This window comes from Rhinopithecus roxellana, chromosome 7 (assembly GCF_007565055.1).
Source record: "Rhinopithecus roxellana isolate Shanxi Qingling chromosome 7, ASM756505v1, whole genome shotgun sequence".
NCBI classification, from domain to species: Eukaryota; Metazoa; Chordata; class Mammalia; order Primates; family Cercopithecidae; genus Rhinopithecus; species Rhinopithecus roxellana.
In genome coordinates this window covers 49555493-49580665 of record NC_044555.1, presented here as the reverse complement: position 1 = coordinate 49580665, position 25173 = coordinate 49555493, and the positions used below count along the sequence as shown (strand labels likewise).

The following is a 25173-nucleotide window of genomic DNA, read 5'->3' as shown; positions in this document are numbered from 1 at the left end:
TCTGTTCCTGTGTTAGTTTGCTGGGAATGATAGTTTCCATCTCCATCCATGTCCCTGCAAAGGACATGAACTCATCCTTTTTTATGGCTGTGTAGTATTCCGTGGTGTGTAGGTGCCACGTTTGCTTTATCCAGTGTATCATTGATGGACATTTGGGTTGCTTCCAAGTCTTTGCTATTGTGAATAGTGCTACAGTAAACATATGTTTGCATGTGTCTTTATAGTAGAATGATTTATAATCCTTTGGGTATATACCCAGTAATGGGATTGCTGGGTCAAATGGTATTTCTAATTCTAGATCCTTGTGGAATTATCACACTGCCTTCCACAATGGTTGAACGAATTTATCCTCCCACCAACAGTGTAAAAGTGTTCCTATTTCTCCACATCCTCTCCAGCGTCTGTTGTTTCCTGACTTTTTAATGTTCGCCATTCTAACTGGCCTGGGATGTTATCTCTTTCTGGTTTTGATTTGCATTTCTCTAATGACCAGTGATGATGAGCTTTTTTTCATATGTTTGTTGGTCACGTAAATGTCTTCTTTTGAGAAGTGTCTGCTCATATCCTTCCACCACTTTTTGATAGGGTTGTTTGTTTTTTTCCTGTAAATTTAAGTTCCTTGCAGATTCTGGATATCAGCCCTTTGTCAGATGTATTAAAAAACACTAATAATTTTTGAAATTTCCCAATTCCTCATGAGTAAAAAAGCAGTCAAACATTGATGGTAATGATCGTGGGCCATAGTTTTTTTTTTTTTTTTTAAAGTGACATTAGGATTTAAAATTGGTGTGAAACCTAGTCGTTTATGATTTAGTTAGCTAACATCAGGATTTAGATTTATTTTTTTGACCCAGTTGCAGATAGGCAGATCAGATCTCATAGACTGCCATCTGCATCAAGCTCCTGTTGTAGTTATGGGAATGTGAGACTGAAGGCTGAACCCAAGTTTCTCTAATGGAGATTTTTGTTTTTATTATTATTATACTTGAAGTTCTAGGGTACATGTGCACAACATGCAAGTTTGTTACATATGTATGCATGTGCCATGTTGCTGTGCTGTACCCATTAACTCGTCATTTACATTAGGTATATCTCTTAATGGTATCCCTCCCCCCTCCCTCCACCCCACGACAGACCCCGGTGTGTGATGTTCCCCTCCCTGTGTCCATGTGTTCTCATCGTTCAGCTCCCACTTATGAGTGAGAACATGTGGTGTTTGGTTTTCTGTTCTTGTGATAGTTTGCTGAGAATGATGGTTTCCAGCTTCATCCATGTCCCTGCAAAGGACATGAACTCATCCTTTTTTATGGCTGCGTAGTATTCCATGGTGTATATGTGCCACATTTTCTTTATCCAGTCTATCATTGATGGACATTTGGATTGGTTCCAAGTCTTTGCCATTGTGAATAGTGCCACAGTAAACATACGTGTGCATGTGTCTTTATAGTAGCATGATTTATAATCCTTTGGGTATATACTCAATAATGGGATGGCTGGATCAAATGGTATTTCTAGTTCTAGATCCTTGAGGAATCGCCACCCTGTTTTCCACAATGGTTGAACTAGTTTACAGTCCCACCAGCAGTGTAAAAGTATTGCTGTTTCTCCATGTCCTCTCCAGCATCTGTTGTTGCCTGACTTTTTAATGATCACCATTCTCACTGGCGTGAGATGTTATCTCATTGTGGATTTGATTTGTATTTCTCTAATGACCAGTGACGATGAGTTTTTTTTTCATGTGTTTGTTGGCTGCATAAATGTCTTCTTTTGAGAAGTGTCTATTCATATCCTTTGCCTACTTTTTGTTAGGGTTGTTTGTGTTTTTCTTGTAAATTTGTTTAAGTTCTTTGTAGATTCTGGATATTAGCCCTTTGTCAGATGGATAGATTGCAAAAATTTTCTCCCATTCTGTAGGTTGCCTGTTCACTCTGATTTTATATATGTATCTATTTTATATAATTATATAAATTATGTATATTATATATATATGTGTGTGTATATATATATTTGCTGTGCAGAAGCTCTTTAGTTTAATTAGATCCCATTTGTCAATTTTGGCTTTTACTGCCATTGCTTTTGATATTTTAATCGTGAAGTCTTTGCTCATGCCTATGTCCTAAATGGTATTGCCTAGGTTTTCTTCTAGGGTTTCTATGGTTTTAGGTCTTACGTTTAAGTCTTTAATCCATCGTGAGTTGATTTTTGTTTAAGGTGTAAGGAAGGGGTCCAGCTTCTGCATATGGCTAGCCAGTTTTCCAAACACCATTTATTATATAGGGAGTCCTTTCTCCATTGCTTGTTTTTGTCAGGTTTGTCAAAGATCAGATGGTTGTAGATGTGTGGTGTTATTTCTGAGGCCTCAGTTACATTCCATTGGTCTATATATCTATTTTGGTACCAGTACCATGCTGTTTTTGTTACTGTAGCCTTGCAGTATAGTTTGAAGTCAGGTAGCATGATGCCTCCAGCTTTTTTTCTGTTTGCTTAGGATTGTCTTGACTCTGCAGGCTCTTTTTGGTTCCATATGAAATTTAAAGTAGTTTGTTGCGATTCTGTGAATAAAGTCAGTGGTAGCTTGATGGGGATAGCATTGAATGTATACATTACTTTGGGCAGTATGGCCATTTTCATGATATTGATTCTTCCTATCCGTGAGTATGGAATGTTTTTCCATTTGTGTCCTCTCTTATTTCCTTGAGCAGTAGTTTGTAGTTCTCCTGGAAGAGGTCCTTCATATTCCTTGTAAGTTGTATTCCTAGGTATTTTATTCTCTTTGTAGCAATTGTGAATGGGAGTGCACTCATGATTTGGCTCTCTGTTTGTCTGTTATTGGTGTATAAGAATACTTGTGATTTTTGCACATTGATTTTGTATCCTGAGACTTTGCTGAAGTTGCTTATCAGCTTAAGGAGATTTTGGGCTGAGACGATGGAGTTTTCTAAATATACAATCATGTCATCTGCAAACAGAGACAATTTGGCTTCCTCTTTTCCTGATTGAATACCCCTTATTTCTTTCTCTTGCCTGAATGCCCTGACCAGAACTTACAATATTGCGTTGAATAGGAGAGGTGAGAGAGGGCATCCTTGTCTTGTGCCGGTTTTCAAAGGGAATGCCTCCAGTTTTTGCCCATTCAGTATGATATTGGCTTTGGGTTTGTCATAAATAGCTCTTATTATTTTGAGATATGTTCCATTAGTACCTAGTTTACTGAGAGTTTTTAGTATGAAGGGGTGTTGCATTTCATTGAATGCCTTTTCTGCATCTATTGAGATAATCATGTGGTTTTTGTCATTGGTTCTGTTTATGTGATGGATTATGTTTATTGATTTGCATATGTGGAACCAGCCATATATCGCAGGGATGAAGCCGACTTGATCGTGGTGGATAAGCTTTTTGATATGCTGCTGGATTCAGTTTGCCAGTATTTTATTGAAGATTTTCACATCGATGTTCATCAGAGGTATTGGCCTGAAATTTTCTTTATTTGTTGTGTCTCTGCCAGGTTTTGGTATCGGGATGATGATGGCCTCATAAAATGAGTTAGGGAGGATTCCCTCTTTTTCTATTGATTGGAATAGTTTCAGAAGGAATGATACCAGCTCCTCATTGTACCTCTGGTAGAATTTGGCTTTGAATCTGTCTGGTGCTGGACTTGTTTTGATTGGTAGACTCTTAATTACAGACTCAACTTCAGAACTTTTTATTGGTGTATTCAGGGATTCAACTTCTTCCTTGTTCCGTCTTGGGAGGGTGTATATGTCCAGAAATTTATCCATTTCCTCTAGATTTTCTAGTTTATTTTATAGTATTCTCTGGTGGTAGTTTGTATTTCTGTGGGATCAGTGGTGATATCCCCTTTATCATTTTTTATTGTGTCTATTTGATTCTTCTCTCTTTTGTTCTTTATCAGTCTGGATAGTGGTCTGTTTTGTTGATCTTCTCAAAAAATCAGCTCCTGAATCCATTGATGTTTTGAAGGGTTTTTCCTGTCTCTGTCTCCTTTAGTTCTTCTCTGATCTTAGTTATTTCTTGTTTTCTGCTAGCTTTTGAATTTGTTTGCTCTTGCTTCTCTAGTTCTTTTAATTGTGATGTTAGGGTGTCGATTTTAGATGTTTCCTGCTTTCTCTTGTGGGCATTTAGTGCTATAAATTTCCCTCTACACACTGCTTTAAATTTGTCCCAGAAATTCTGGTACGTTATCTTTTTGTTCTCATTGGTTTCAAAGAACTTCTTTATTTCTGCCTTAATTTCGTTATTTACCTAGTAGTCATTCAGGAGCAAGTTGTTCAGTTTCCATGTAGTTGTGCGGTTTTGAACGAGTTTTTTAACCCTGAGTTCTAATTTGATTGCATTATAGTCTGAGAGACTGGTATGATTTCTGTTCTTTTGCATTTGCTTTAGGAGTATTTTACTTCTAATTATATGGTCAATTTTAGAAGAAGTGCGATGAGGTGCTGATAAGAATGTATATTCTGTTGCTTTGGGGTTGAGAGTTCTGTTATGTCTGCTTGGTCCAGAGGTGAGTTCAAGTCTTGTGTATCCTTGTTAATTTTCTGTCTCGTCCGTCTGTCTAATATTGACAGTGGAGTATTAAAGTCTCCCACTATTATTGTGTGGGAGTCTAAGTTTCTTTGTAGGTCTCTAAGAACTTGCTTTATGATTCTGGATGCTCCTGTATTGGGTACATGTATATTTGGGATAGTTAGCTCTTCTTGTTGCATTGATCCCTTTACCATTATGTAACACTCTTCTTTGTCTGTTTTGATCTTTGTTGGTTTGAAGTCTGTTTTATCAGAGACTAGGATTGTAACCCCTGTTTTTTTTTTTTTTTTGCTTTCCATTTGCTTGGTAAATACTCCTCCATCCCTTTATTTTGAGCCTATGTATGTCTTTAATTTGTTTTTAAAATTATTATATCCATCCTACTGAGTATAAATTGGTTTCTTCTTGTGGTTTTGATTTGCATTTCCCTGATATGACTAATGATCTTGAGCATTTTTTCATGTGCTCATTGGTCGTTTGTATATATTCTTTTGAGAAATGTATATCTAAGTCTTTTCCCCCTTTTGAAAATTGAATTGTCTTTTTGTTGTTTAATTGTAAGAATTCTTTATGTATTCTGGTTACCAGACCCTCAAGAGATACAGGATTTGAAGATCGTTTTCTGTCATTGTGTTGGTTGTCTTTTCACTTTCTTGATGGTGCCCCTTGACATGCAAAAGTTTTGACTTTTATTAAAAATGGGCCTGGGCATGGTTGCTCACACCTGTCATCCCAATGCTTTGGGAGGCTGAGGTGGGAGGATTTCTTGAGGCCAGGAGTTTCAGATCATCCTGGGCAACATAACTGGACCCTATCTCTACAAAAAATTAAAGAAAAAGTTTAGCTAAGAGTATTGTTGTGTGCCACAATTCCTCAACTAAGAGCATAGGTGTGTGCCATAGGTACTCAAGATGCTGAGGCAGGAGGATCGCTTTAGCCCAAGAGTTTGAGGCCTCAGTGAGTCAAGGTCACGCCACTGTGCTCAAGCTTGTATGACAGAGCAAGAGGCTAACTCTAAGGAAAAAAAATGGGGTAAACTTATACTTTCCTTATTTAAAGTTTTAACTCCTTAAAACCCTGTTGAATTACTGATACATCTGTTATGTAACTTAAGAGTTGATGCTATAAAACTTAGTTAAGGAAATATTTCCCTGAGCGATGGAGCTCTTGCAAGTCCTCTTCTATGTTTTGTTCATCTTTATGCCAGTCAGTTATACAGTTCTTCTGTGTCAAGCAGAGGATAGAATAATAAACCAAAACACCGCTTAGGCCTTTCAGAAAGTAAGTGTTCTGTAAATATATTTGATAAATTACTGAATTATTTTTATTAAATGATAGAAAGGAAAATCTTGACCTCTCTTTTTCTGGGTGTTGGCTAGTATAAATCTTTCTTGAAGTGATAATCTACATCTATGTTTTGATTTCTAAGGATTTCCCAAATATAAGCTATATACAAGTGAGAGGAAATAATAACTTAGGTACCTAATGATAATATGACAAGTACAAGGATCAGCTATTTGTTGTGAAATAGGAATGGATATAATTTAAATATGAATACCTTTTTGCTGCTTAATCCCCCAAATTTTCTTTTGATTTCTTTTAAAATTCTTTTGTGGTAGGTAGGTTTATTGTTTGTTAAGAATTAACTTAAGGGTAGCATTTTCTGATATATTTTTAAGTAACACAAAGTTTAACTTCTGTTTAAAAACATCATATAGAGTGCATTGAAAGACCTCAGTATTTTCAAAATGTTTAGTAAGTAATAGCAGTTTCCTTAAATGATATTTTAATCCTAGGTAAGTGTACAGGTAGGCTGTGTTACTCATATTTTTATATCCTTAGTGAAATAAAATTCTTGTTTTTTTTTTTTTTTTGAGACAGTGTCTGACTCAGTTACCTTGGCTAGAGTGCAGTGGCATGATCTCAGCTCACTGCTACCTCTGCCTCACAGGGCTCAAGCCATCCTCCCACCTCAGCCTCCTGAGTAGCTGAGACCCACAGGCACGAGCCACCGTGCTCTATTATGAGCCACTACACCCAGCCTAAAATTCGTTTTCTTTAATATTTTTTCTTTCTACACCCACAGCTGTAACATTTCCCTTAGTTTTTACTTTGAATGTACATACTCTTACACGACTTACAGTATGGCTATATTTTCAGTTTGCTAGAGCTTTACAATTAATTTAAAACATGAAAGGCTAATTAAGGGAATTCTTTAAATTTTGTTTTAATAGTGAAAGCAAGTTGAATACATTGGTGCAGAAGCTTCATGACTTCCTTGCACACTCATCAGAAGAATCTGAAGAAACAAGTTCTCCTCCACGACTTGCAATGAATCAAAACACAGGTAAATTGAAAAAAGAATGTGCTATACCTTCTAGTCTTTTTCTATTTTTTTTTTTTTTTTTTACACTTATGGAGGTAACCATTTATTTTATTCAGGGAGCAGCTTTTAGAAGATTTCAGTTTGTGAAAAATGACAGATTAGCAAGCTTTATAGAAGCACCTATTATGTATCTTAGCTATATCTGATATAGGAGATTTTAATTTTGGTAAGTATGACTATACAAAGCTTAGAAAAGGAAGGACTTACGGTTTTATTTGTAATGGAAATGTGTTATAGAGTGGCTAGTCAATGTTGATGGTGAAAAAATAATATTAGAAGAGGCAGGAGTACTACAGGAATGTTTTTTCCTAGCAATTATTCATGTATTAGGAGTTAAATTTTTATTTTTATTTTTGTGATGGAGTCTCGCTCTGTCACCCAGGCTGGAGTACAATGGCATGATCTTGGCTCACTGCAACTTCTGCCTCCTGGGCTTAAGCTATTCTCTTGCCTCAGCCTCCTGAGTAGCTGGGATCACAGGCGTCTGCCACCATGTCCGGCTGATTTTTGTATTTTTAGTACAAGCTGGTCTGGAACTCAAGTGATCCGCCCTCACTGGCCTCCCAAAGTGCTAGGATAACAGACATGAGCCATCGCACCCAGCATAAGAGTTAAATTTTTATGTTGTTTGATAATATCCCTGAGTAGATTTGGTGTATTTATTTTTTTAAATAAAACCACTTAACACCTCCTCTCTACGTCCCTGTCTCTGTCTCTCTTTAAAAAGATTTTTTTCTTTTTTTTAAGAGACGAGGTCTTGCTCTGCCACCCAGACTGGAGTGTAGTGGTGTGATCATAGCTCACTGCAGCCTCAAACTCCTTGGGCTCAAGCAATCTTCTCACCTCACCCTCCCCAGTAGGTGGGAGTACAGGTGTGTGCCACCATGCCTGGTTAATTTTCAAAAAAAATTTTTTAGAGACATGGTCTTGCTATGTTGTCCAGACTGGTCTTGAACTTCCTAGCCTCAGATGATTCTCCTGCCTCAGCCTCCTGAGTAGCTGAAATTATAAGCAAGAGCCATTGTACCTGGTTCCCTTTTTTAAAAAAAACATTTCGTATCATGCAACAGTTAGCATTTTCAGGTTTTCAAGGGTAACTACAATACACATGCACACAGACACACACGATATGTACAAAAAAAGTATAAGAGAGTTATAGTGAAAAGTTCAATCATATGTGTAATTAGAGTTCTAGAAGGAAGAAAGAAAACTGGTTAAAAGTCCAGTTTGAAGAGATGCGGGCTGGGCATTTTCTAAAAAGTGATGAAAGACATCGAACTAGAGATTCAATAAGTTTTGTGAACCCTTAGCAGGATAAATATAAAGAAAACTACAGCTAGGCATGTCATAGCCAAACTCCTAAAGAACATAAACCAAGAGAAAAATCTCTTAAGTAGCCAGAGGAAAAAAAATATTATTTTCAAAGGAATAACAGTAACACTGGCAGCTCACTTAACAACAGAAACGATAGAAGGCAGATGAAAACGAAATGATTTCTTTAAAATGTCAAAGAAAAATACAGTCATGCATCACTTAACTATGGGGATATGTTTTTTTGAGAAAGCATTGTTGGGTGATTTTGTCATTGAGCAAACATTATGGAGTGTACTTATATAGGCTACTACACACCTAGGCTATATGTTATAGCCTGTTGCTCATAGGCTACAAACCTGTGCAGCATGTTGTTGTATTGAATACTGTAGGTAATTGGAACACAATGGTAAATATTTGTGTATCTAAACACATGGAAACATAGAAAAGGTGCAGTAAAAATATAGTATTACAATCTTATGGGACCACCGGTGTATATGTGGTCAGTCATTGAGTGAAATGTCTTTATGCAGCATGTGATTGTAATTGCCAGCATAGAACTATATATTCAGTGAAAACATCCTTCATAAATGAAGGGTGGAATCAAGCCTTATCTGGGCAAACAAAAAGTGAGAACTTGATGTCAACAAACCTACACTAGAGTGAATAATTACACTAGAGGAAATTACAGGTTTTCTGAAATGGGAAGGAAAATAATTTGAAATGGCAACACCAAAATGCAGGAAGTAATGAATAAGAATGGGAAAGCTAAATAGGTAGGTTAAAGTAAATAACATAAAGTTATTTAAGCCACAGTCCCCATTCTTATGTGATCAATTCTCCCAGTAATGTTCATAGATAAGTTTTTCCCCCTTAAATTCAGGATCAAGTTCAAGATTTAGTAGTCATGTTTCTTTGGTCTTTTAAAAATCTGAAGCAGTTTGTCTGCCTTTTGGGACTATGACTCTTTTTTAAATGTATAGGTGTATTACTTTGTCGAATGGCCCTTGGGATTATCTGTTTAGTTATGATTAGATTCAGGTTATATATTTTTGGCAGGAATACTACATAGAGTGATGTTCTGTTCTTCATGCATCCTATTACATGGCACATGATGTGATTTGCTCCTTTACTGGTGATGTCAACTTAGGTTGTTTGGTTATGGTTGTGTTTGCTAGATAAACCCAGTATAAAGTTATGATGTATTCCATTGTAACTAATAACTAATTTAATGGGGGGCACTTTGAAATTACTAAGGTATTCTTTTTATTATCAAAACTGAACTCAGTATGTTTTCTTTTGCAAATGACCACAAACTTTGCAGCTTAAAGTAACCCAGATTTGTTATTTTACAGTTCTGTAGGTTCGGAGTCCTTTGGGCCTTGCTGGACCTTTCTCAGGGTATCACAAGGTCAAAGTCAAGATGTTAGTAGGACTAGGTTCCTTTCTGGAGACTGTAGAAAAATCCATTCCTAAGCTCATTCAGGTTGTTGGCAGAATTCAGTTCCTTATGATGATAGGTTGGAGGTCCTTCTTTCTCACTCACTATTGGCCAGGACCCCCTCCTAGCTCTTGTCAGGTGTCTTCATTTCTTCTCACATGATGCCCTCCATCTTCAAAACTGGCAACAGCACATCAAGTCTCTCTCAAGCTTTGAAGCTCTCTGACTTAGCTTTTTGCTTGCTAATTCTGCAGCCACCTGCTACCAGCTGGAGAAATTTTTCTGTTTTTAAGGATTCATGTGATTAGATTAGGTCCCCTTCCCTCTCATCTCCTCCTGGTTATCTATTGAGTTTAAGATCAACTGTGCCATATTACATAACACAGTTATGGGAGTGATATGTCATCACATTGATTGTTTCTGGGGATTAGTGGTGTAGAATCTTGTGGGCCATTCCTAGAAAGTCTGTTTATCACAGCACACATTTGTGATTCTTAGCTGAATAATTTATTCCTATGATGGGTTCAAAATTATGATATTCTAATCTGTCTTTCCTTCTGTGTTTATTAGTTGATATATTATTGTAAGGGAGGGGTTCATGTTCTAACCTATTCAGTTATTTGTATCAGTATGTACTTACAATTTTTCCATGAATATTCTCTGTCATTATTTATTTTGATGCTCAAATTGTATCAGTTTTGGCTAGTCGGAACCGCATCTGGATGGCTCCTGCTGACCTTTTTACAAGTCCTCATCATTTCTTGAACACTTTCTTTCTTTCTATCCCCTCAAAGTATTCAAGGCTTGCTTTCCATTCGCTGTTCCCCAGCCCCAGAATCAGTTATTTTTCGCAGGAGTTCTGATTTCTTTTAGTGGGATATAGTGTTTGGAAATCAAGATCAGAGTGTGTGATGTGCTCATTGCTACCAAGATGTCTTTGTTTCCAAGCTCTTTCACAGAGAAAGCCAATAATATGTTTTATATTTTCATCAGTTGATACTGATACTTTTAATTTTAATTCAATTCCACAGTCTTCTTTCTAGACTTCCCCTTTTCATATTTTTAACTTCTTTCTCCAACAGAAAGAAACCTGGTTCCTATTATCCCCAATTTATTTATTTTTATGTTTTTATTTATTTATTTTTGAGATGGAGTCTCACTCTGTTGCCAGGCTGGAGTGCAGTGGTGTGATCTCAGATCACTGCAGCCTCTGCCTCCCGGGTTCAAGCGATTCTCCTGCCTCAGTCTAGCGAGTAGCTGAGACTACAGTCACGCGCCACCACACCCAGCTAATTTTTGTATTTTTAGTAGAGTCAGGGTTTTACCATGTTGGCCAGGATGGTCTTGATCTCTTGACTTCATGATCCGCCTGCCTCGACCTCCCAAAGTGCTGGGATTACAAGTGTGAACCACTGCGCCTGGCCTATCCCCAATTTATTTATTTATTTTTATTTTTAATTTTCTTGAGATGGAGTCTCATTCTATCACCCAGGCTGGAGTGCAGTGGCGCCATCTCAGCTCACTGCAACCTCCGCCTCCTGGGTTCAAGTGATTCTCCTGCCTCAGCCTCCTAAGTAGCTGGGACTACAGGTGCGCACCACCGTGGCCTGCTAATTTTTATATTTTTAGTAGAGATGGGATTTTGCCATGTTGGCCAGGCTGGTCTGGAACTCCTGACCTTAGGTAATCCACCTGCCTCAGCCTCCCAAAGTGCTCTGATTACAGGCGTGAGCCACCAAGCCCGGCCTTTCCCCAATTTATTTGTATTCATTTGTCTAGTTCTCATTGTACCCACAATTTCAGAATTGTTAACCATACCATCACATTAAAGAAATGTAACTATAGTTCGGTATTTGTTTAAAGTCCTTTTTCTCTTTAGAATAATGTTATGTTGTTGGAGTCCTGTGTTCACTAGTTGAGGAACTCCTTCAGTAGTGGTATCTCCAGTTGGACAAACAGATGTCACTCACAAATACCAATTATAAATTCTGGGCAGCATACTGAAGGCTAGATATCAACAAAGTAGATAAACTGGAGGGGAGTTAACATATGGAAGAAAGAAGTGGCAATGACTGAATTCCCCATTGTTAATCCTTTTTGCTTCAGCCAAGGATCCACTTAGCTCCATCTATGGCAGTTAAGACTTGGATAAAAATCTATAGTCTTATTGGATGTGAAATCAAGGAAAAAATTTAGTGAGACCACAGCAGCTGTAACATGAGTAGAGATCCCACCTAGAAAAGAGCCACAGAATGGGAAAACCAGATCGCATGAAAACTCTACCGATAGCTCTGGTCCAGTTGCCTAAGTGCACCCCAGATTCCAACCAGCCTGGTTAGGACTAAAAGAACAGAACTAAAGCTTTGAGTTGTTTGGTACTACAGGGTGGAAAGGGTTTGGAGTTTCATTTCAAGTAAGTTAACTATCTGTTTGTTTGTTTGTTTTTTGAGACAGGGTCTTACTCTGTTGCCTAGTCTGGTATGCAGTGACGCGATCTCAGCTCCCTGCAACCTCTGCCTCCCGGGTTCAAGCGATTCTCCTGCCTCAGCCTCCCTAGTAGCTGGGATTACAGGCACCTACCACTGTGCCTGTCTAATTTTTGTATTTTAATAGGGATGGGGTTTCATCATGTTGGCCAGGCTGGTCTTGAACTCCTGACCTCAGGCAATCCACTTGCCTTGGCTTCCCAAAGTGCCGGGATTACAGGCTTGAGCCTGGCCAACTGTCTGTTTTAACAAACGTGTCAACTCTTTGGAGGAATCTAACAGAATGCAGTGTCTTCACTGTATTTTTCACAGTGTCCAGTGTCCAGTCCAAATACTAGATAGATGAAGAAAGGAAATGTGACCCATGCTCAAAGGGAAAAGGGATCAATAGAGACTAACTTATCTGTTGAAATTAGCAACAAGAATATTAAAGCAGCTATTGTAGTCATATTTGAGTACAAAAAGGCAAATATGTTTATGATGAATGGACAGGTAGAAAATTTCAGTGCAGAAATAGAAACTGTTAAAAACCATTTTGAAATTCTAGAACTGAAAAATTTAATTTCTGAATAAATTACTAAGTTCAGAATAACATCATTGTACTTAACAAGACATGCAAGGTAGCAGTAGAAGTGTCAGTGAATTTGATGATTGATTAATAGACCAATAGAGCCAGTAGAAAACAGAAAACATTAAAAAGTGTACAGAAAAACTTGAATCCTTTCTCCAAGAAACAACTATAAAACGGGATTGTTATCAACCAAACACATGTAAAGGATAGGAATGTTTAAACCATACCCAGGAAGAAAAGGAGTCAGCAGAAACTCTCACTTGGCCTAGTGTTTGTAGTTGTCTGTATACTAATCTTGCACACACTTTGTGAGAATTTTACCCAAGTAGTTCAAGTTTTTGAGTGCTGTTTTAAATTCTTTTGTTTTAAAGTTTCAGATTCTGGGCCGGGCATAGTGGCTCACACCTGTAATCCCAGCACTTTGGGAGGCCGAGGCGGGCAGATCACCTGAGGTCAGGAGCTCGAGACCAGCCTGACCAACACGGAGAAACCCCGTCTCTACTAAAAATACAAAATTAGACAGACGTGGTGGCACATGCCTGTAATGCCAGCTACTCAGGAGGCTGAGGCAGGAGAATCACTTGAACCCAGGAGGTGGAGGTTGTGGTGAGCTGAGATCGTGCCATTGCACTCCAGCCTGGGCAACAAGAGCAAAACTCCGTCTCAGGAAAAAAAAAAAATTATAAATAAAAAAAATAAAATCAAAATAAAATAAAGTTTCAGATTCCGTTTATTCATTGAAGGTATATAGAAATTCAGTTGACTTTTTGTTTGTTTGTTTTTTCTTTAGACAGAGTTTTGCTTTTGTTGTCCAGGCTGGAGAGCAGTGGTGCAATCTTAGCTCACAGCAACTTCCACCTCCTGAGTTCAAGTGATTCTTGTGCCTCAGCTTCCTGAATAGCTAGGATTACAGGCGCCTGCCACCACGCCTAGCTAATTTTTGTATTTTTAGTAGAGACAGGGTTTCACCATGTTGGCCAGGCTGGTCTTGAACTTGTGACCTCAGGTTATCCGCCTGCCTCATCTTCCCAAAGTGTGTGGATTACAGGCGTGAGCCATCACACCCAGCCCAGTTGACTTTTTATGTTGGCCTTGTATCCTGCGAACTTGCTGAACTTACTTATTAGTTCTAAATAGTATTTCCCCCCTCTTGTAGATTCTTTGGAATTTTCTACTTAGACAGTTATGTCACCTGCAAATAGGGATAGTTTTATTTTTTCCTTTCCATCTGTATGCCTTTTAATTTCTTTTCTTGCTTCATTATATTAGCTAGGATTTTCTGTATTTTCCAGTATTACATTGAAGAATAATGATGATAGCAGACATCTTCTTAGTGTTGCCAATTTTAGTGGGAAAACATTCAGTCTTTCACAGTGAAGTATGTTTGCTTTACAGGTTTCTTGTAAATGCTCTTTATCAAGTTGAGGAAGTTCCCCTCTATTCCTAGTTTGCTGAGAATTTTTTTAAGCTTAAATTTCTATTTGTAATTATAAATTTACATGCAGTTTTAATAACTAATATAGAGAGAGCTCTTATGCACTTTGGCAGTTTCCCCCAATGGTAACATATAATACTAGAATACAATATCACAACCAGAATATTGACATTGATAAAATCTGTTAATCAAGATTTCATCCGTTTTACTTGTACTTGTGTGTGTGTGTGTGTGTGTGTGTGTGTGTGTGTGTGTGTGTGTTAAAGTTCTATACAATTTTTTTTACCTGGGTTGATTCATGCATCTACCACCACAGTTGAGATACAGAATAGTTCATCAACACAGGATTCCTCATATTGGCATTTTATAATCACACACACTTCCCTCCCCCACCTCTGCCTGTGCTTAACACCTGGCAACCACTAATCTGTCTTGCATTTTGAAAATTTTGTCATTTCAAATATGTTTAATGAGTTATATAGTAAATAATCTTTTGGGGTGTTTTGGAGTGTTTTCACTTGGCATAATTCTGTGGAGATTCATTCATGTTGTTGTATGTATCAACAGTCCTTTCCTTTTAATTGCAGGGTAATATTCCATGGTATGGATATACAGATTGAGTATCCTTAACCCCGGAATCAGAAATCTGAAATGTTCCAAGATCGGAAACTTTTGAGTGCTGATGTGACACACTCAAAGGAAATGCTCATGGGAGCATTTGGGATTTTCAGATTAGGGATGCTAAATCCCTAATGTGAATAAACCAGAATAGTGCAAATATGCTAGAATCTGAAAAAATCCAAAATTTGAAACACTTCTGGTCCTGTGCATTTTGGATAAGGGATACGCAACCTGTACCGCAGGTTTTTTTTTTTTTTTGAAACGGAGTCTCGTTTTGTCACCCAGGCTGGAGGGCAGTGGCATGATCTTGGCTCACTGCAACCTCCGCCTCCCAGGTTCAAGTGATTCTCCTGCCTCAGTCTCCAGAGTAGCTGGGATTACAGGCACGCACCACCACACCCGGCTAATTTTTGTATTTTTAGTAGAGAGGGATTTCACCATGTTTGCCAGGCTGGTCTCAAACTCCTGACCTCAGGTGATCCACTCACCTTGGCCTCCCAAAGTGCTGGGATTACAGGTGTGAGCCACCACGCCCGGCCTGTACTGTAGTTTGTTTAATCATTTATTTGTTAAAGCAAATCTGGGTCGATTCCTGATTTCGGTTGTTACAATTAAAGCTGGTGGTGAATATTTATATATAAGTTTTTATATTAATTTATGTTTTCATTTCTTTGCAATAAATGCCAGGAGTGCATTTTGCAGTTCATATGATGGTTACACATTTATTTTTATTGAATTAATTAAACTACATTTACATTTTATTTTATTTTGGGTAGAGACAGAGTCTCACTATGTTGGCCAGGCTTGTTATGAACTCCTGACCTCAGGTAATCACTGCACCTGGCTTGCATTTCTTTTTTTTTTTTTTTTTTTTTTAAACTCCACTGGACTCTATCAGTGCATTGATTGATTGATTGATTGATTGATATTTATTTATTTATTTTAACTTTTAGGTTCAGGGGTACCTGTGAAGGTTTGTCACATAGGTAAAGTAGCATCACTGGGGTTTATTGTTTAGATTATTTCATCATCTAGGTATTAAGCCCAGTACCTAATAGTTATCTTTTCTGCTCTTGCATGTTCATTTTTTTTTTTAAATAAACTCTTGAACTGTTTTCCAGAATGGTTGTATTGTTTTATATTCCCACAGCAATGTATAAGTGATCCAGTTTCTCCACATTCTTGTTAACACTGGGTGTTAATACTATTTTTAACTTTTCGCCATTTGATATTTATGGTATCTCATTGTGGTTTTAATTTGCATTTACTTAATGGGTAATAAATTCTTTTTAAAAAGAAACAGGATATTGCTCTGTTGCCCAGGCTGGAGTGCAGTGGTGCAATTATAGCTCACTGCAGCCTCAAACTCCTAGGCTCAAGTGATCCTCCTGCCTCAGCCTCTTGAGTAGCTGAGACTGCCTCAGCCTCTGGAGTAGCTGAGACTACAGGCACATGCCACCACACCCAGCTAATTTTTTAATGTTCCATAGAGACGGGGCCTGGCTCTGTTGCCCAGGCTGGTCTCAGACTTCTCGCCTCAAGTGATCTTCCCACCGTGGCCTCCCAAAGTATTTAGATTACAGGCATCAGCCACTGCACCTGGCTGGTAATAAAACATTAAGCATCCTTATTGAAATACATGCCATACAATTAACACATTTAAAGTATAAAATTCAGTGGTTTTTAGTATATTTCATATTTACACATATGTGCAACCATCACCACAGTCAATTTTAGAACATTTTTATCACCTCAAAAAGAAACTCCATACCCTTTAGCTATCACCCCTAGCTCTAAGAAATCACTAATCTACTTTCTTATTTTTTATATTTCCCTGTTTTGAGTTTTTTTTTTTATTTTTTTTTTATTTTTTTATTTTTAAAGACAGAGTCTTGTTCTGTTGTCCAGGCTGGAGTGCAGTGGCAATCTTGGCTTATTGCAACCTCTGCCTTCCAGGTTCAAGTGATTCTTGTGCCTTGGCCTCCCAAGTAGCTGGGATTACAGGCATGCACCACCAAACCTGGCTAATTTTTATAGTTTTTATTAGAGATGGGGTTTTGCCATGTTGGCCAGGCTTGTCTCACACTCCTGGCCTCAAGTTATCTGCCCACCTCAGGTCCCCAGAGTTGTGGGATTGCAGGCGTGAGCCACTGCGCCTGGCCTATTTCCCTATTTTGGACTTTCATATGAATGGCATCATATAAATATGTGTTTTTGTGGCTGACTTCTTTCATTTAGCATAATGTATTCAAGATATCTGTTGTAACATGTATTAGTACTCCATTCCTTTTTATGGCCACATAATATTCCATTATATGTGTATACCATATTTGTTTATCCGTTTATCCATTGATGGACATTTGGCTTGTTCCCATGTTTTGGCTATTAGGAATAATGCGGCTGTAAATATTGGTATGTAGTTTTGTGTGTAGCCATATATTTTTGTTTATCTTATGTATATACCTAGGAATCTAATTGCTGGATTTATATGGTAACTATGTTAAGTTGTGTGAGGAAATGTCAAACTGTTTTCCAAAGTGGAGATACTATTTTACTTTTCCACCAGGAGTATATAAAGATTGTGAGTTCTTCACATCCATGCCAAACATTGTTAATAACAGACTTTGATTCTAGCCATTCTAGTGCATGTGAAATAGTATCTCATTGTGATTTTAGTTTTTAACTGCCTGAAGGCTAATGATGTTGAACATCATTTCATGTGATTCTTTGTAGTTTGTATATATTCCTTGGAGAAATTTTTATTCAAACCCTCTGCCCAGTCTTTTTTTTTTTTTTTTTTTGACAGGGTCCTGCTCTGTTTCCCAGGCTGGAGTGCAGTGGCGTGATCTCAGCTCACTGCATCCTCAATCTCCCTGGCTCAAATGATCTTCCCACCATTCAACCTCCCAAGTAGCTAAGAGTATGGGTGTGTGCCACAGTGCCCAGCTAATTTTTGTTTATTTTTTATAGAGACGGGGTCTTAATTTGTTGTCCAAGCTGGTCTTGAATTCCTGTGCTTAAGCAATTCACCCACCTCGGCCTCCCAAAGTGCTGGGATTACAGGCATGAGCCACCATGCCCAGCCCCTTTGCCCAGTTTTTAAATGGGTATTTATGCTTTCATTATTGATTTGTAAGAATTCTTTATATATTGTACCTTTTTCATTGTAAAATATGCGTAACATAAAAATTACCATTTTAACTAATTTTAAGTGTACAGTCCTGTAACATTAAAATTGTTGTGCATTCACCACCACCATCCATGTCTAGAACTTTTTCATCTTCCCCAAGTGAAACTTTGTACCCATTGCATACTAACTCCCCAATCTTCCCTCTCCTTAGCCTTGCAAACACCATTCTACATTCTCTTCCTATGAATTTGACTACTCTAGGAACTTCATATATGTATAATCCTACAATATTTGTCCTTCTGACATATTTTACTTAGCACAATGTATTGAAGGTTATCCATTTTGTAGTGTATCTCAAAATTTCATTTCTTTTGAAGTCTCAATACCATTCCATTGTATGTATATACCACATTTTGTGTATCCATTCATATTTCAGTGGACACTTGGATAAGATATATAATTTGGAAATATTTTCCCCCTATTCTTTGAGTTGTCATTATTTACTTTTAGAGACAGGGTTTTGCTCTGTTGCTCAGGCTGGGGTGCAGTGGCAAGATCATAGTTCACTGCAGCCTTGAACTCCTGGGTACAAGCAATCCTCCCATCTCAGCCTCCCAAGTATACGAGACTGCAGTCGTGTGCCACCATGTCCAGCTAGTATTTTTTTTTTTATTTTAGAGATAAGGTCTTACCATGTTGCCCTGGCTGAGCTTGAACTCCTGGCCTCAAGTGATTCACCTTGGGCTCCCAAGTAGCTGGGATTACAGGCATGAGACACTGCACCCAGTTGGGTTGTCTTTAATTGAAGCATAAAAGTTATTAATTTTGATGAACTTTTATTTATCTGATTTTCCTTTTGTTGCTCATTCTTTTGGTGTCTTTAAGAATCCATTACCAAATTGAAGGTAATGAAGATTTACCCCCATGTTTTCTCCTAAAGGTTTTATAGATTTAGTTCTTACATTTAGGTCTTTAATCTACTTTGAGTTAATATTTTGTATATATTATGAGGTAGGGGTCCAACTTCATTTTTTGTAGGTTTCTATCCAGTTGTCTCAGCATCATTTGTTGAAAGACTATCCTTTCTTCATTGAATGGTTTTGCCACCTTTGTCAGAAATCAGTGGGCCTGCTGGGCATGGTGGCTCACGTCTATAATCCTAGCACTTTGGGAGACTGAGTCGGGAGGGGTACTCGGGCCCAGGAGTTCCAGACCAGCCTGGACAACACAGTGAGACTCCATCTCTATTAAAAAAAAAAAACAAAAACGCCAGGCTTAGTGGTGTGTGCCTGTATTCCCAGCTACTTGGGAGGCTGAGGCAGAAGGATCACTTGAGCCCAGGAGATTGAGGCTGCAGTGAGCCATGATTGTACTACTGCACCCTAGCCTGGGTGACAGAATGAGATCCTGTCTCCAAGAAAAAAAAAAAAGAAAAAAGAAATCAGCTGGTCATAGATATGTGGGTTTATTTCTGGACTCTTTATTCTGTTCATCTGTTTGTCCTTTTACCAGTACTCCATGGTCTTGATTGCATTGTTTTACAGTTTTGTGCAAAGTTGCACCAAAGTTGTTGTGTAGTTTTACAAAACTATGGCAATCAAGACTGTGGAGTATTGACAAAATCAGGAAGTGTGAGTCTTCATACTTTTCGTTTTTCAAGATTATCTGCCTATTCTGAATGTTTTCAATTCCCTATGAATTTTAACTCTTTGTTTTTTCTTGGTAGAGATGGAGTTTCACTATGTTTCTGAGACTGTTCTTAAACTTCTGTCCTCAAGTGATCCTTCCACCTTGGCCTCCCAAAGTGCTGGGATTAAAGGTCTGAGCCACCATGCCTGATCCATATGAATTTTGGAATGAGCTTGTCAATTTTTACAAAGAAGTCAGCTGGGATTCTGACAGAGATTGCAGTGTATCTGTAGATTAGTTTGTGGAGTACTGCTGATGGCAGTGGTGGGCCGTCTGGAGTGGCTGCTGCCATCACACTGGCTGCAGCAGGGAGACATGGCCAGGGCTGCACGGTCTATAGAGTTGGTGGGAGCCAGGGGCAAGCAGGAGCCCCGCCCCTTCCAAGTTGGGGCGGGAGCTCCCTGGGTCTTGCTGCAACTGCCTAAGCCATGACTGTAGACCTGGGCATCCCTGTGCTCTTGAGTCTTGGGAGCAGGCGGGAGCCCCACCCTCCTAGGTGCAACAGCAGCTGACCAAACCGTGACTACAGTCCCAGGCCTCTCATTCCATGGAGCAGACAGGAGACCCACCCTCCTGGGTGCAGCTGCAGTCTCCCAAACTGCGGCTACAGACCCTGGCCTTCTGCTCCATGAAGCAGGCAGGAGCCCCAGGTGCAGCCACAGCCACCCAAACTATAGCTACAGATCCAGTCCTCCCGCTTTATGGAGCAGGCTGGTGTCCCGCCCTCCTGGGTACAGCTATAGCTGCCCAAATCGTGGGTGTAGACCTGGGCCTCCTGCTTTATGGGGCAGGCAGGAGTCCTGCCCCACTGGGTGCAGCTGCAGCCACCCAAATCATGGGGGGGCTGCAGACCCAGGTGTCTCTGCACTCTTGGGGCCAGGGAAGGCCCCTGCTTTGCCCTCATAGGCTTGGAAGTGCCTTCTCCTGCTGCCTGGCTTCTCCTTGCTGTTGGCACCTGCTATGATCTTGGGGCAAAGTTGGGGCCGAGCCTGGATGCTGTTGCAGCCTGGCCAGGTGTGCACATGCTCGGGGAACTGCTGACACGCCAGCCTTCTGCTGCCTTGGCCCTCCTCCGGACTTTGGGTACTGACAAACATAGGGAAGCTGAGGCAGGGCTGAGGGCAGTTCAGCATTGACTTGCAGGTGCCCCCTTGCATCTACAGCCTGGGTGCCATGAACAGCAGCAGGAGGTAGGTTCCTGAGTGGAAGGTGGTGGGTCCCTGGTGAGGACCCACCTTCAGGCCAGGGAAAGCCTGAAGGCTGGGGGTTGGGCTGCCAGTCGCATGGATCAGAGTGGGAACTTGTGGTGCCTTTTCTGGGCCCACCCCTGGACCAGTTGGCACGCACATCCTCCCCTCTGAGGCCCATAAAAGCCCCAGGCTCAGCCAGAGCTGAACAGATGTCAGGCGACCAGCTGCAGAGAGGAGCAACTCACCCTAGGACCTCCTCTCTGCTGTGAGCTGCAGAGATGACAAGATGACCTTCCTGCAAAGAGGTGCCACCCACTCTAGGGCCTCCTCTTTGCTGAGAGTTGCAGAGACAATGGGACGACCTTCCTGCAGAGAGGTACCACCCATACTAGGGCCTCCTCTCTAGTGAGAGCTGTGCAGATGATGGGATGATCAGCTGCTGAGAGGAGCAGCTTGTAATGACTTGCCTAGCAGAGAAGAGCCACTCTCTCTGCTAGGAGCTGAGCACTTGTTGGGATACCCTGACTGTGGAAAGGAGTTGCCCCTTTGGGTTTCCTCTGAGCTGTTCTATTGCTCAATCTGTGTACCTCATTCTTCTTGGGTGCAGGACAAGAACTTGGGACCTGCTGAATGAGGCTAAAAGAGCTGTAACACAAACAGGGCTGAGACATGCCCCTTGTCCACCTTTTTGCAGGTGAAGAGAAGGAAAGAAGAGCTGCAGCCCTTTGGGGAGCCCAGACCTGGGAGCTCCCCGAGCCAGGGCTGTGACTCTCTCTTTGGGGCCCTGCCTGTGGTTCCTGGTGTCTCCAGCCTTCTGGGTGCCACCGTGTTCCCTGGTGCCAGCTGTGGATGCTGCTTGTGGTGTTCCTGGTCCAACTGCAGCCTCACAGAGAAAGAGCTGGTGCCCATGCTGGCACCTGGAGCTGCGTGCCCTGCTGCAGCCCCTAGCATGTCTGATTGCGCAGTGGCTGGACCCCACACTTGCTCATGTACCCCTTGCTGCTTCATGCAGTCTCCCTTGGCCAGCATAGGATACAGGTCAGTGGCATGAGCCAAGTGTAGCGGGCCAGGCCAAATAGGCGGGACGAGCCCAGTAGGCCCGAGCAAAACTCTGGCACAGGTACCACCAGCCACAGATGTTTCTGGCCAGAAAAGTGATACCCCAAAGATTCTGTAACATTGGCATCATAAGAATGATAAATCTTGTGGCTTGGCCTGGTGACTGATGGAATTGTGTGCTTTAAATGGGTAAATTGTATGGTATGTAAATTGTATCTCAAGGATGTTTAATGTTTTATCACTGGCGAGGTGCGATGACTCATGCCTGTAATTCCAGCACTTTGGGAGGCTGAGGTGGGAGGATTACTTGAGGACAGGAATTTGAGACCAGCCTGGGAAACATAGCCAGACCCCATCTACACAATATTTAAAAATTAGCCAGGCATGGTGGCATGTGCCTGTGGTGCCAGCTAATCAGGATGCTGAGGCAGGAGGATCACTTGAGCCTAGGAGTTTGAGGCTGCAGTGAGCTATAATTACACCACTGCACTCCAGCCTGGGCAGTAGAGTGAGACTCTGTCCCTAATTTTTAAAAAATTGTTGTCTTCTAATTCATGAAAATGAAGTGTTTTTCCATTGATTTAGATCTTTAATTTCTTTCAATGGCATTTTATAATTTTCAGAGTATGTTTTGTACTTCTTTTTTTTTTTTGTAAATTATTTCCTTCTAATTCTGTTATAAATGGAATTCTTAGTTTCATTTTGAGATTATTCATTGCAAATGTATAGACATAACATTGATTTTTGTTTATTGTCCTTGTACCCATCAATTTTCCTGAACTAATTTTATTCCCATGATTCTTTTTTTTTTTAAATTTGAGATAGTCTCGCTCTATTCCCCAGGCTGAAGTGCAGTGGTGTGATCTTGGCTCACTGCAACCTCCGCTTCCCAGGTTCAAGCAATTCTCATGCCTCAGCCTACCAAGTAGCTGGGATTACCGGCACCCGCCACTACGCCCAGCTAATTTTTGTATTTTTAGTAGAGACAGGGTTTTGCCATGTTGGCAAGGCTAGTCTTAAACTCCTGACCTCTGGTGATCTGCTCACCTCGGCCTCCCAAAGTGTTGGGATTACAGGTGTGAGCCACCGTGCCCAGCCTATTCCAATAATTCTTTAGTGGATTCCTTAGGATCTTCTATGTATGAGATAATGCCATATTCTAATAGGGATAGTTTTATTTATTTATTTTTTTTGAGACAGAGTCTCGCTCTGCAATGGCATGACCTCAGCTCACCACAACCTCTGCCTCCCAGGTTCAAGTGATTCTCCTGCCTCAGCCTCCCTAGTAGCTGGGATTACAGGGATGCGCCACCACACCCGGCTAATTTCTGTATTTTTAGTAGAGACAGGGTTTTGCTATGTTGGCTAGGCTGGTCTCGAACTCCTGACCTCAGGTGATCCACCTGCCTCAGCCTCCCAAAGTGCTGGGATTACAGGCATCAGCCACCGCACCTGGCCCTCTAACAGGGATAGTTTCATACCTTCCTTTTAAATACTGATGCCTTTCAATTTTTTTTTTTTTAACATGCATGCTCTGAGTAGGATCCGTAGTGCAAAGTTGAATACAAATGACAAGAGCAGATTTCCTTGCCTTGTTCCTGATCTTAAGGGGGAAAGCATTCAGTCTGTCACCATTAAGTATGATATTACCTACCTGTGGGTTTTTGTAGATTTTAAATTTCCCGTCTTCCTTAATTTATTAGAAAAAAGATTTTTTTTTTTTTTTTGTTTTGAGACTGAGTTTCACTCTTGTTGCCCAGGCTGGAGTGCAATGGGATGATCTGGGCTCACTGCAGCCTCCACCTCCTGGGTTCAAGCGATTTTCCTGTCTCCGCCTCCCGAGTAGCTGGGTTTACAGGTACATGCCACCACGCCCAGCTAATTTTTGTATTTTTAGTAGCAACAGGGTTTCATCTTGTTGGTCAGGCTGTTCTCGAACTCCTGACCTCAGGTGATCCGCCCGCCTCAGCCTTCCAAAATGCTAGGATTACAGGCGTGAGCCACTACACCCAGCCAGAAAGCAGGTATTTTTAAAGAGCTGTTTTAGGTTCATAGCAAAATTGAGCAAAAAGTACAGTGAGTTCCCATATGCCCCTGCTTCTACACATGCATAGCATCTCCCACTATCAGCATTCCGTAAGAGAGTTGTACATTTGTTATATAACATTGGTGAACCTACATTGACATGTCATTATTACCCCAAATGCATAGTTTATGTTAAGGTTTACTCTTGGTGTTATACATTTTGAAGATTTTTGACAAATATATAATGACCTACATTCAACATTTTGTGGTATCATACAGAATAGTTTCACTGCCCTAAAAATTTCCTGTGCTGTGCCTGTTTCTTCATCCCTTTCTCCCCTGTGAGTACTGGCAGCCACTGATCTTTTTACTTTCTCCATAGTTTTGCCTTTTTCAGATTGTCATAGTTGTAATCATATGTATGTAGCCTTTCCAGACTGGCTTCTTTCACATAGTAATCTGCATTTGTTTCCTCCATGTCTCTTTGTAGCTTGATAACTAATTTATTTCTAGTGCCGAATAATATTCCATTTTCTGGATGTACTACAGTTTGTTTATCCATTAATCTTCTAAATGATATCTTGGTTGCTTCCAAGTTTTGGCAGTTATGAATAAAGCTGCTTATAAAGACGTTTATATAAGTAAACGAAGATGTTTATATAAAATAAAAATGTTTATAAACATCTCCATGCAGGTTATTTTGTGGATATATGTTTTCAGCTTCTTTGGATAAATACCAAGGAGTGTGATTGCTGCTTTATGTATGGTATGCTTAGTTTTGTAAGAAATTGCTGAACTGTTTTCCTGATTGGCTGTACCATTTTGCATTCCCACCAGCAATAAATGAGAGTTTCTTTTGCTCCATACCCTTCTCAGCAGGTTTTGGTATAGTCAGTGTTCTGGATTTTGGCTATTCTAATAGGCGTGTAGGGGTATATTGTTTTAATTTGCAATTCCCTAATGACATATATTGTTGAGCATTTTTTCATGTGCTTATTTGCATCTGTATATCTTTTTTAGTGAGGTGTCTGTTCACATAGGTTTCTTTTTTTTCCTTGCTTTAATATCATGTTGTTTGTTATATTATTGTTGAGTTTTAAGCATTCTTTGTATAGTTTGGATAATTGTCTTTTATCAGATGTGTACTTTGTGAAGATTTTCTCCCAGTCTCTAGCCTGTCTTCTAATTTGAAGTTTTCTAATATTTTGTGGACTTTTGCATCTATATTCATAAGTGATACTTGCCTGTAGTTTTCTCTATTTGTGATAGATTTTTTATATCAGG

At 39.9% G+C, this 25173-nt stretch overlaps 1 protein-coding gene across 10 annotated transcripts in view; it reads left to right on the top strand.

Moving 5' to 3' along the window:
• ATRX (ATRX chromatin remodeler) overlaps positions 1–25173 on the top strand; it is a 309323-nt gene that overhangs the window by 57853 nt on the left and 226297 nt on the right. For 8 of the 10 annotated variants that reach the window (XM_030933744.1, XM_030933747.1, XM_030933752.1 and 5 more), the window contains exon 2: positions 6780–6892. The exons of the other annotated variants lie outside the window; for them this stretch is intronic. In XM_030933744.1, coding sequence (XP_030789604.1) covers positions 6780–6892 — 113 coding nt within the window. The remainder of the gene's footprint in view (positions 1–6779; positions 6893–25173) is intronic. 10 annotated transcript variants of the gene reach the window in all.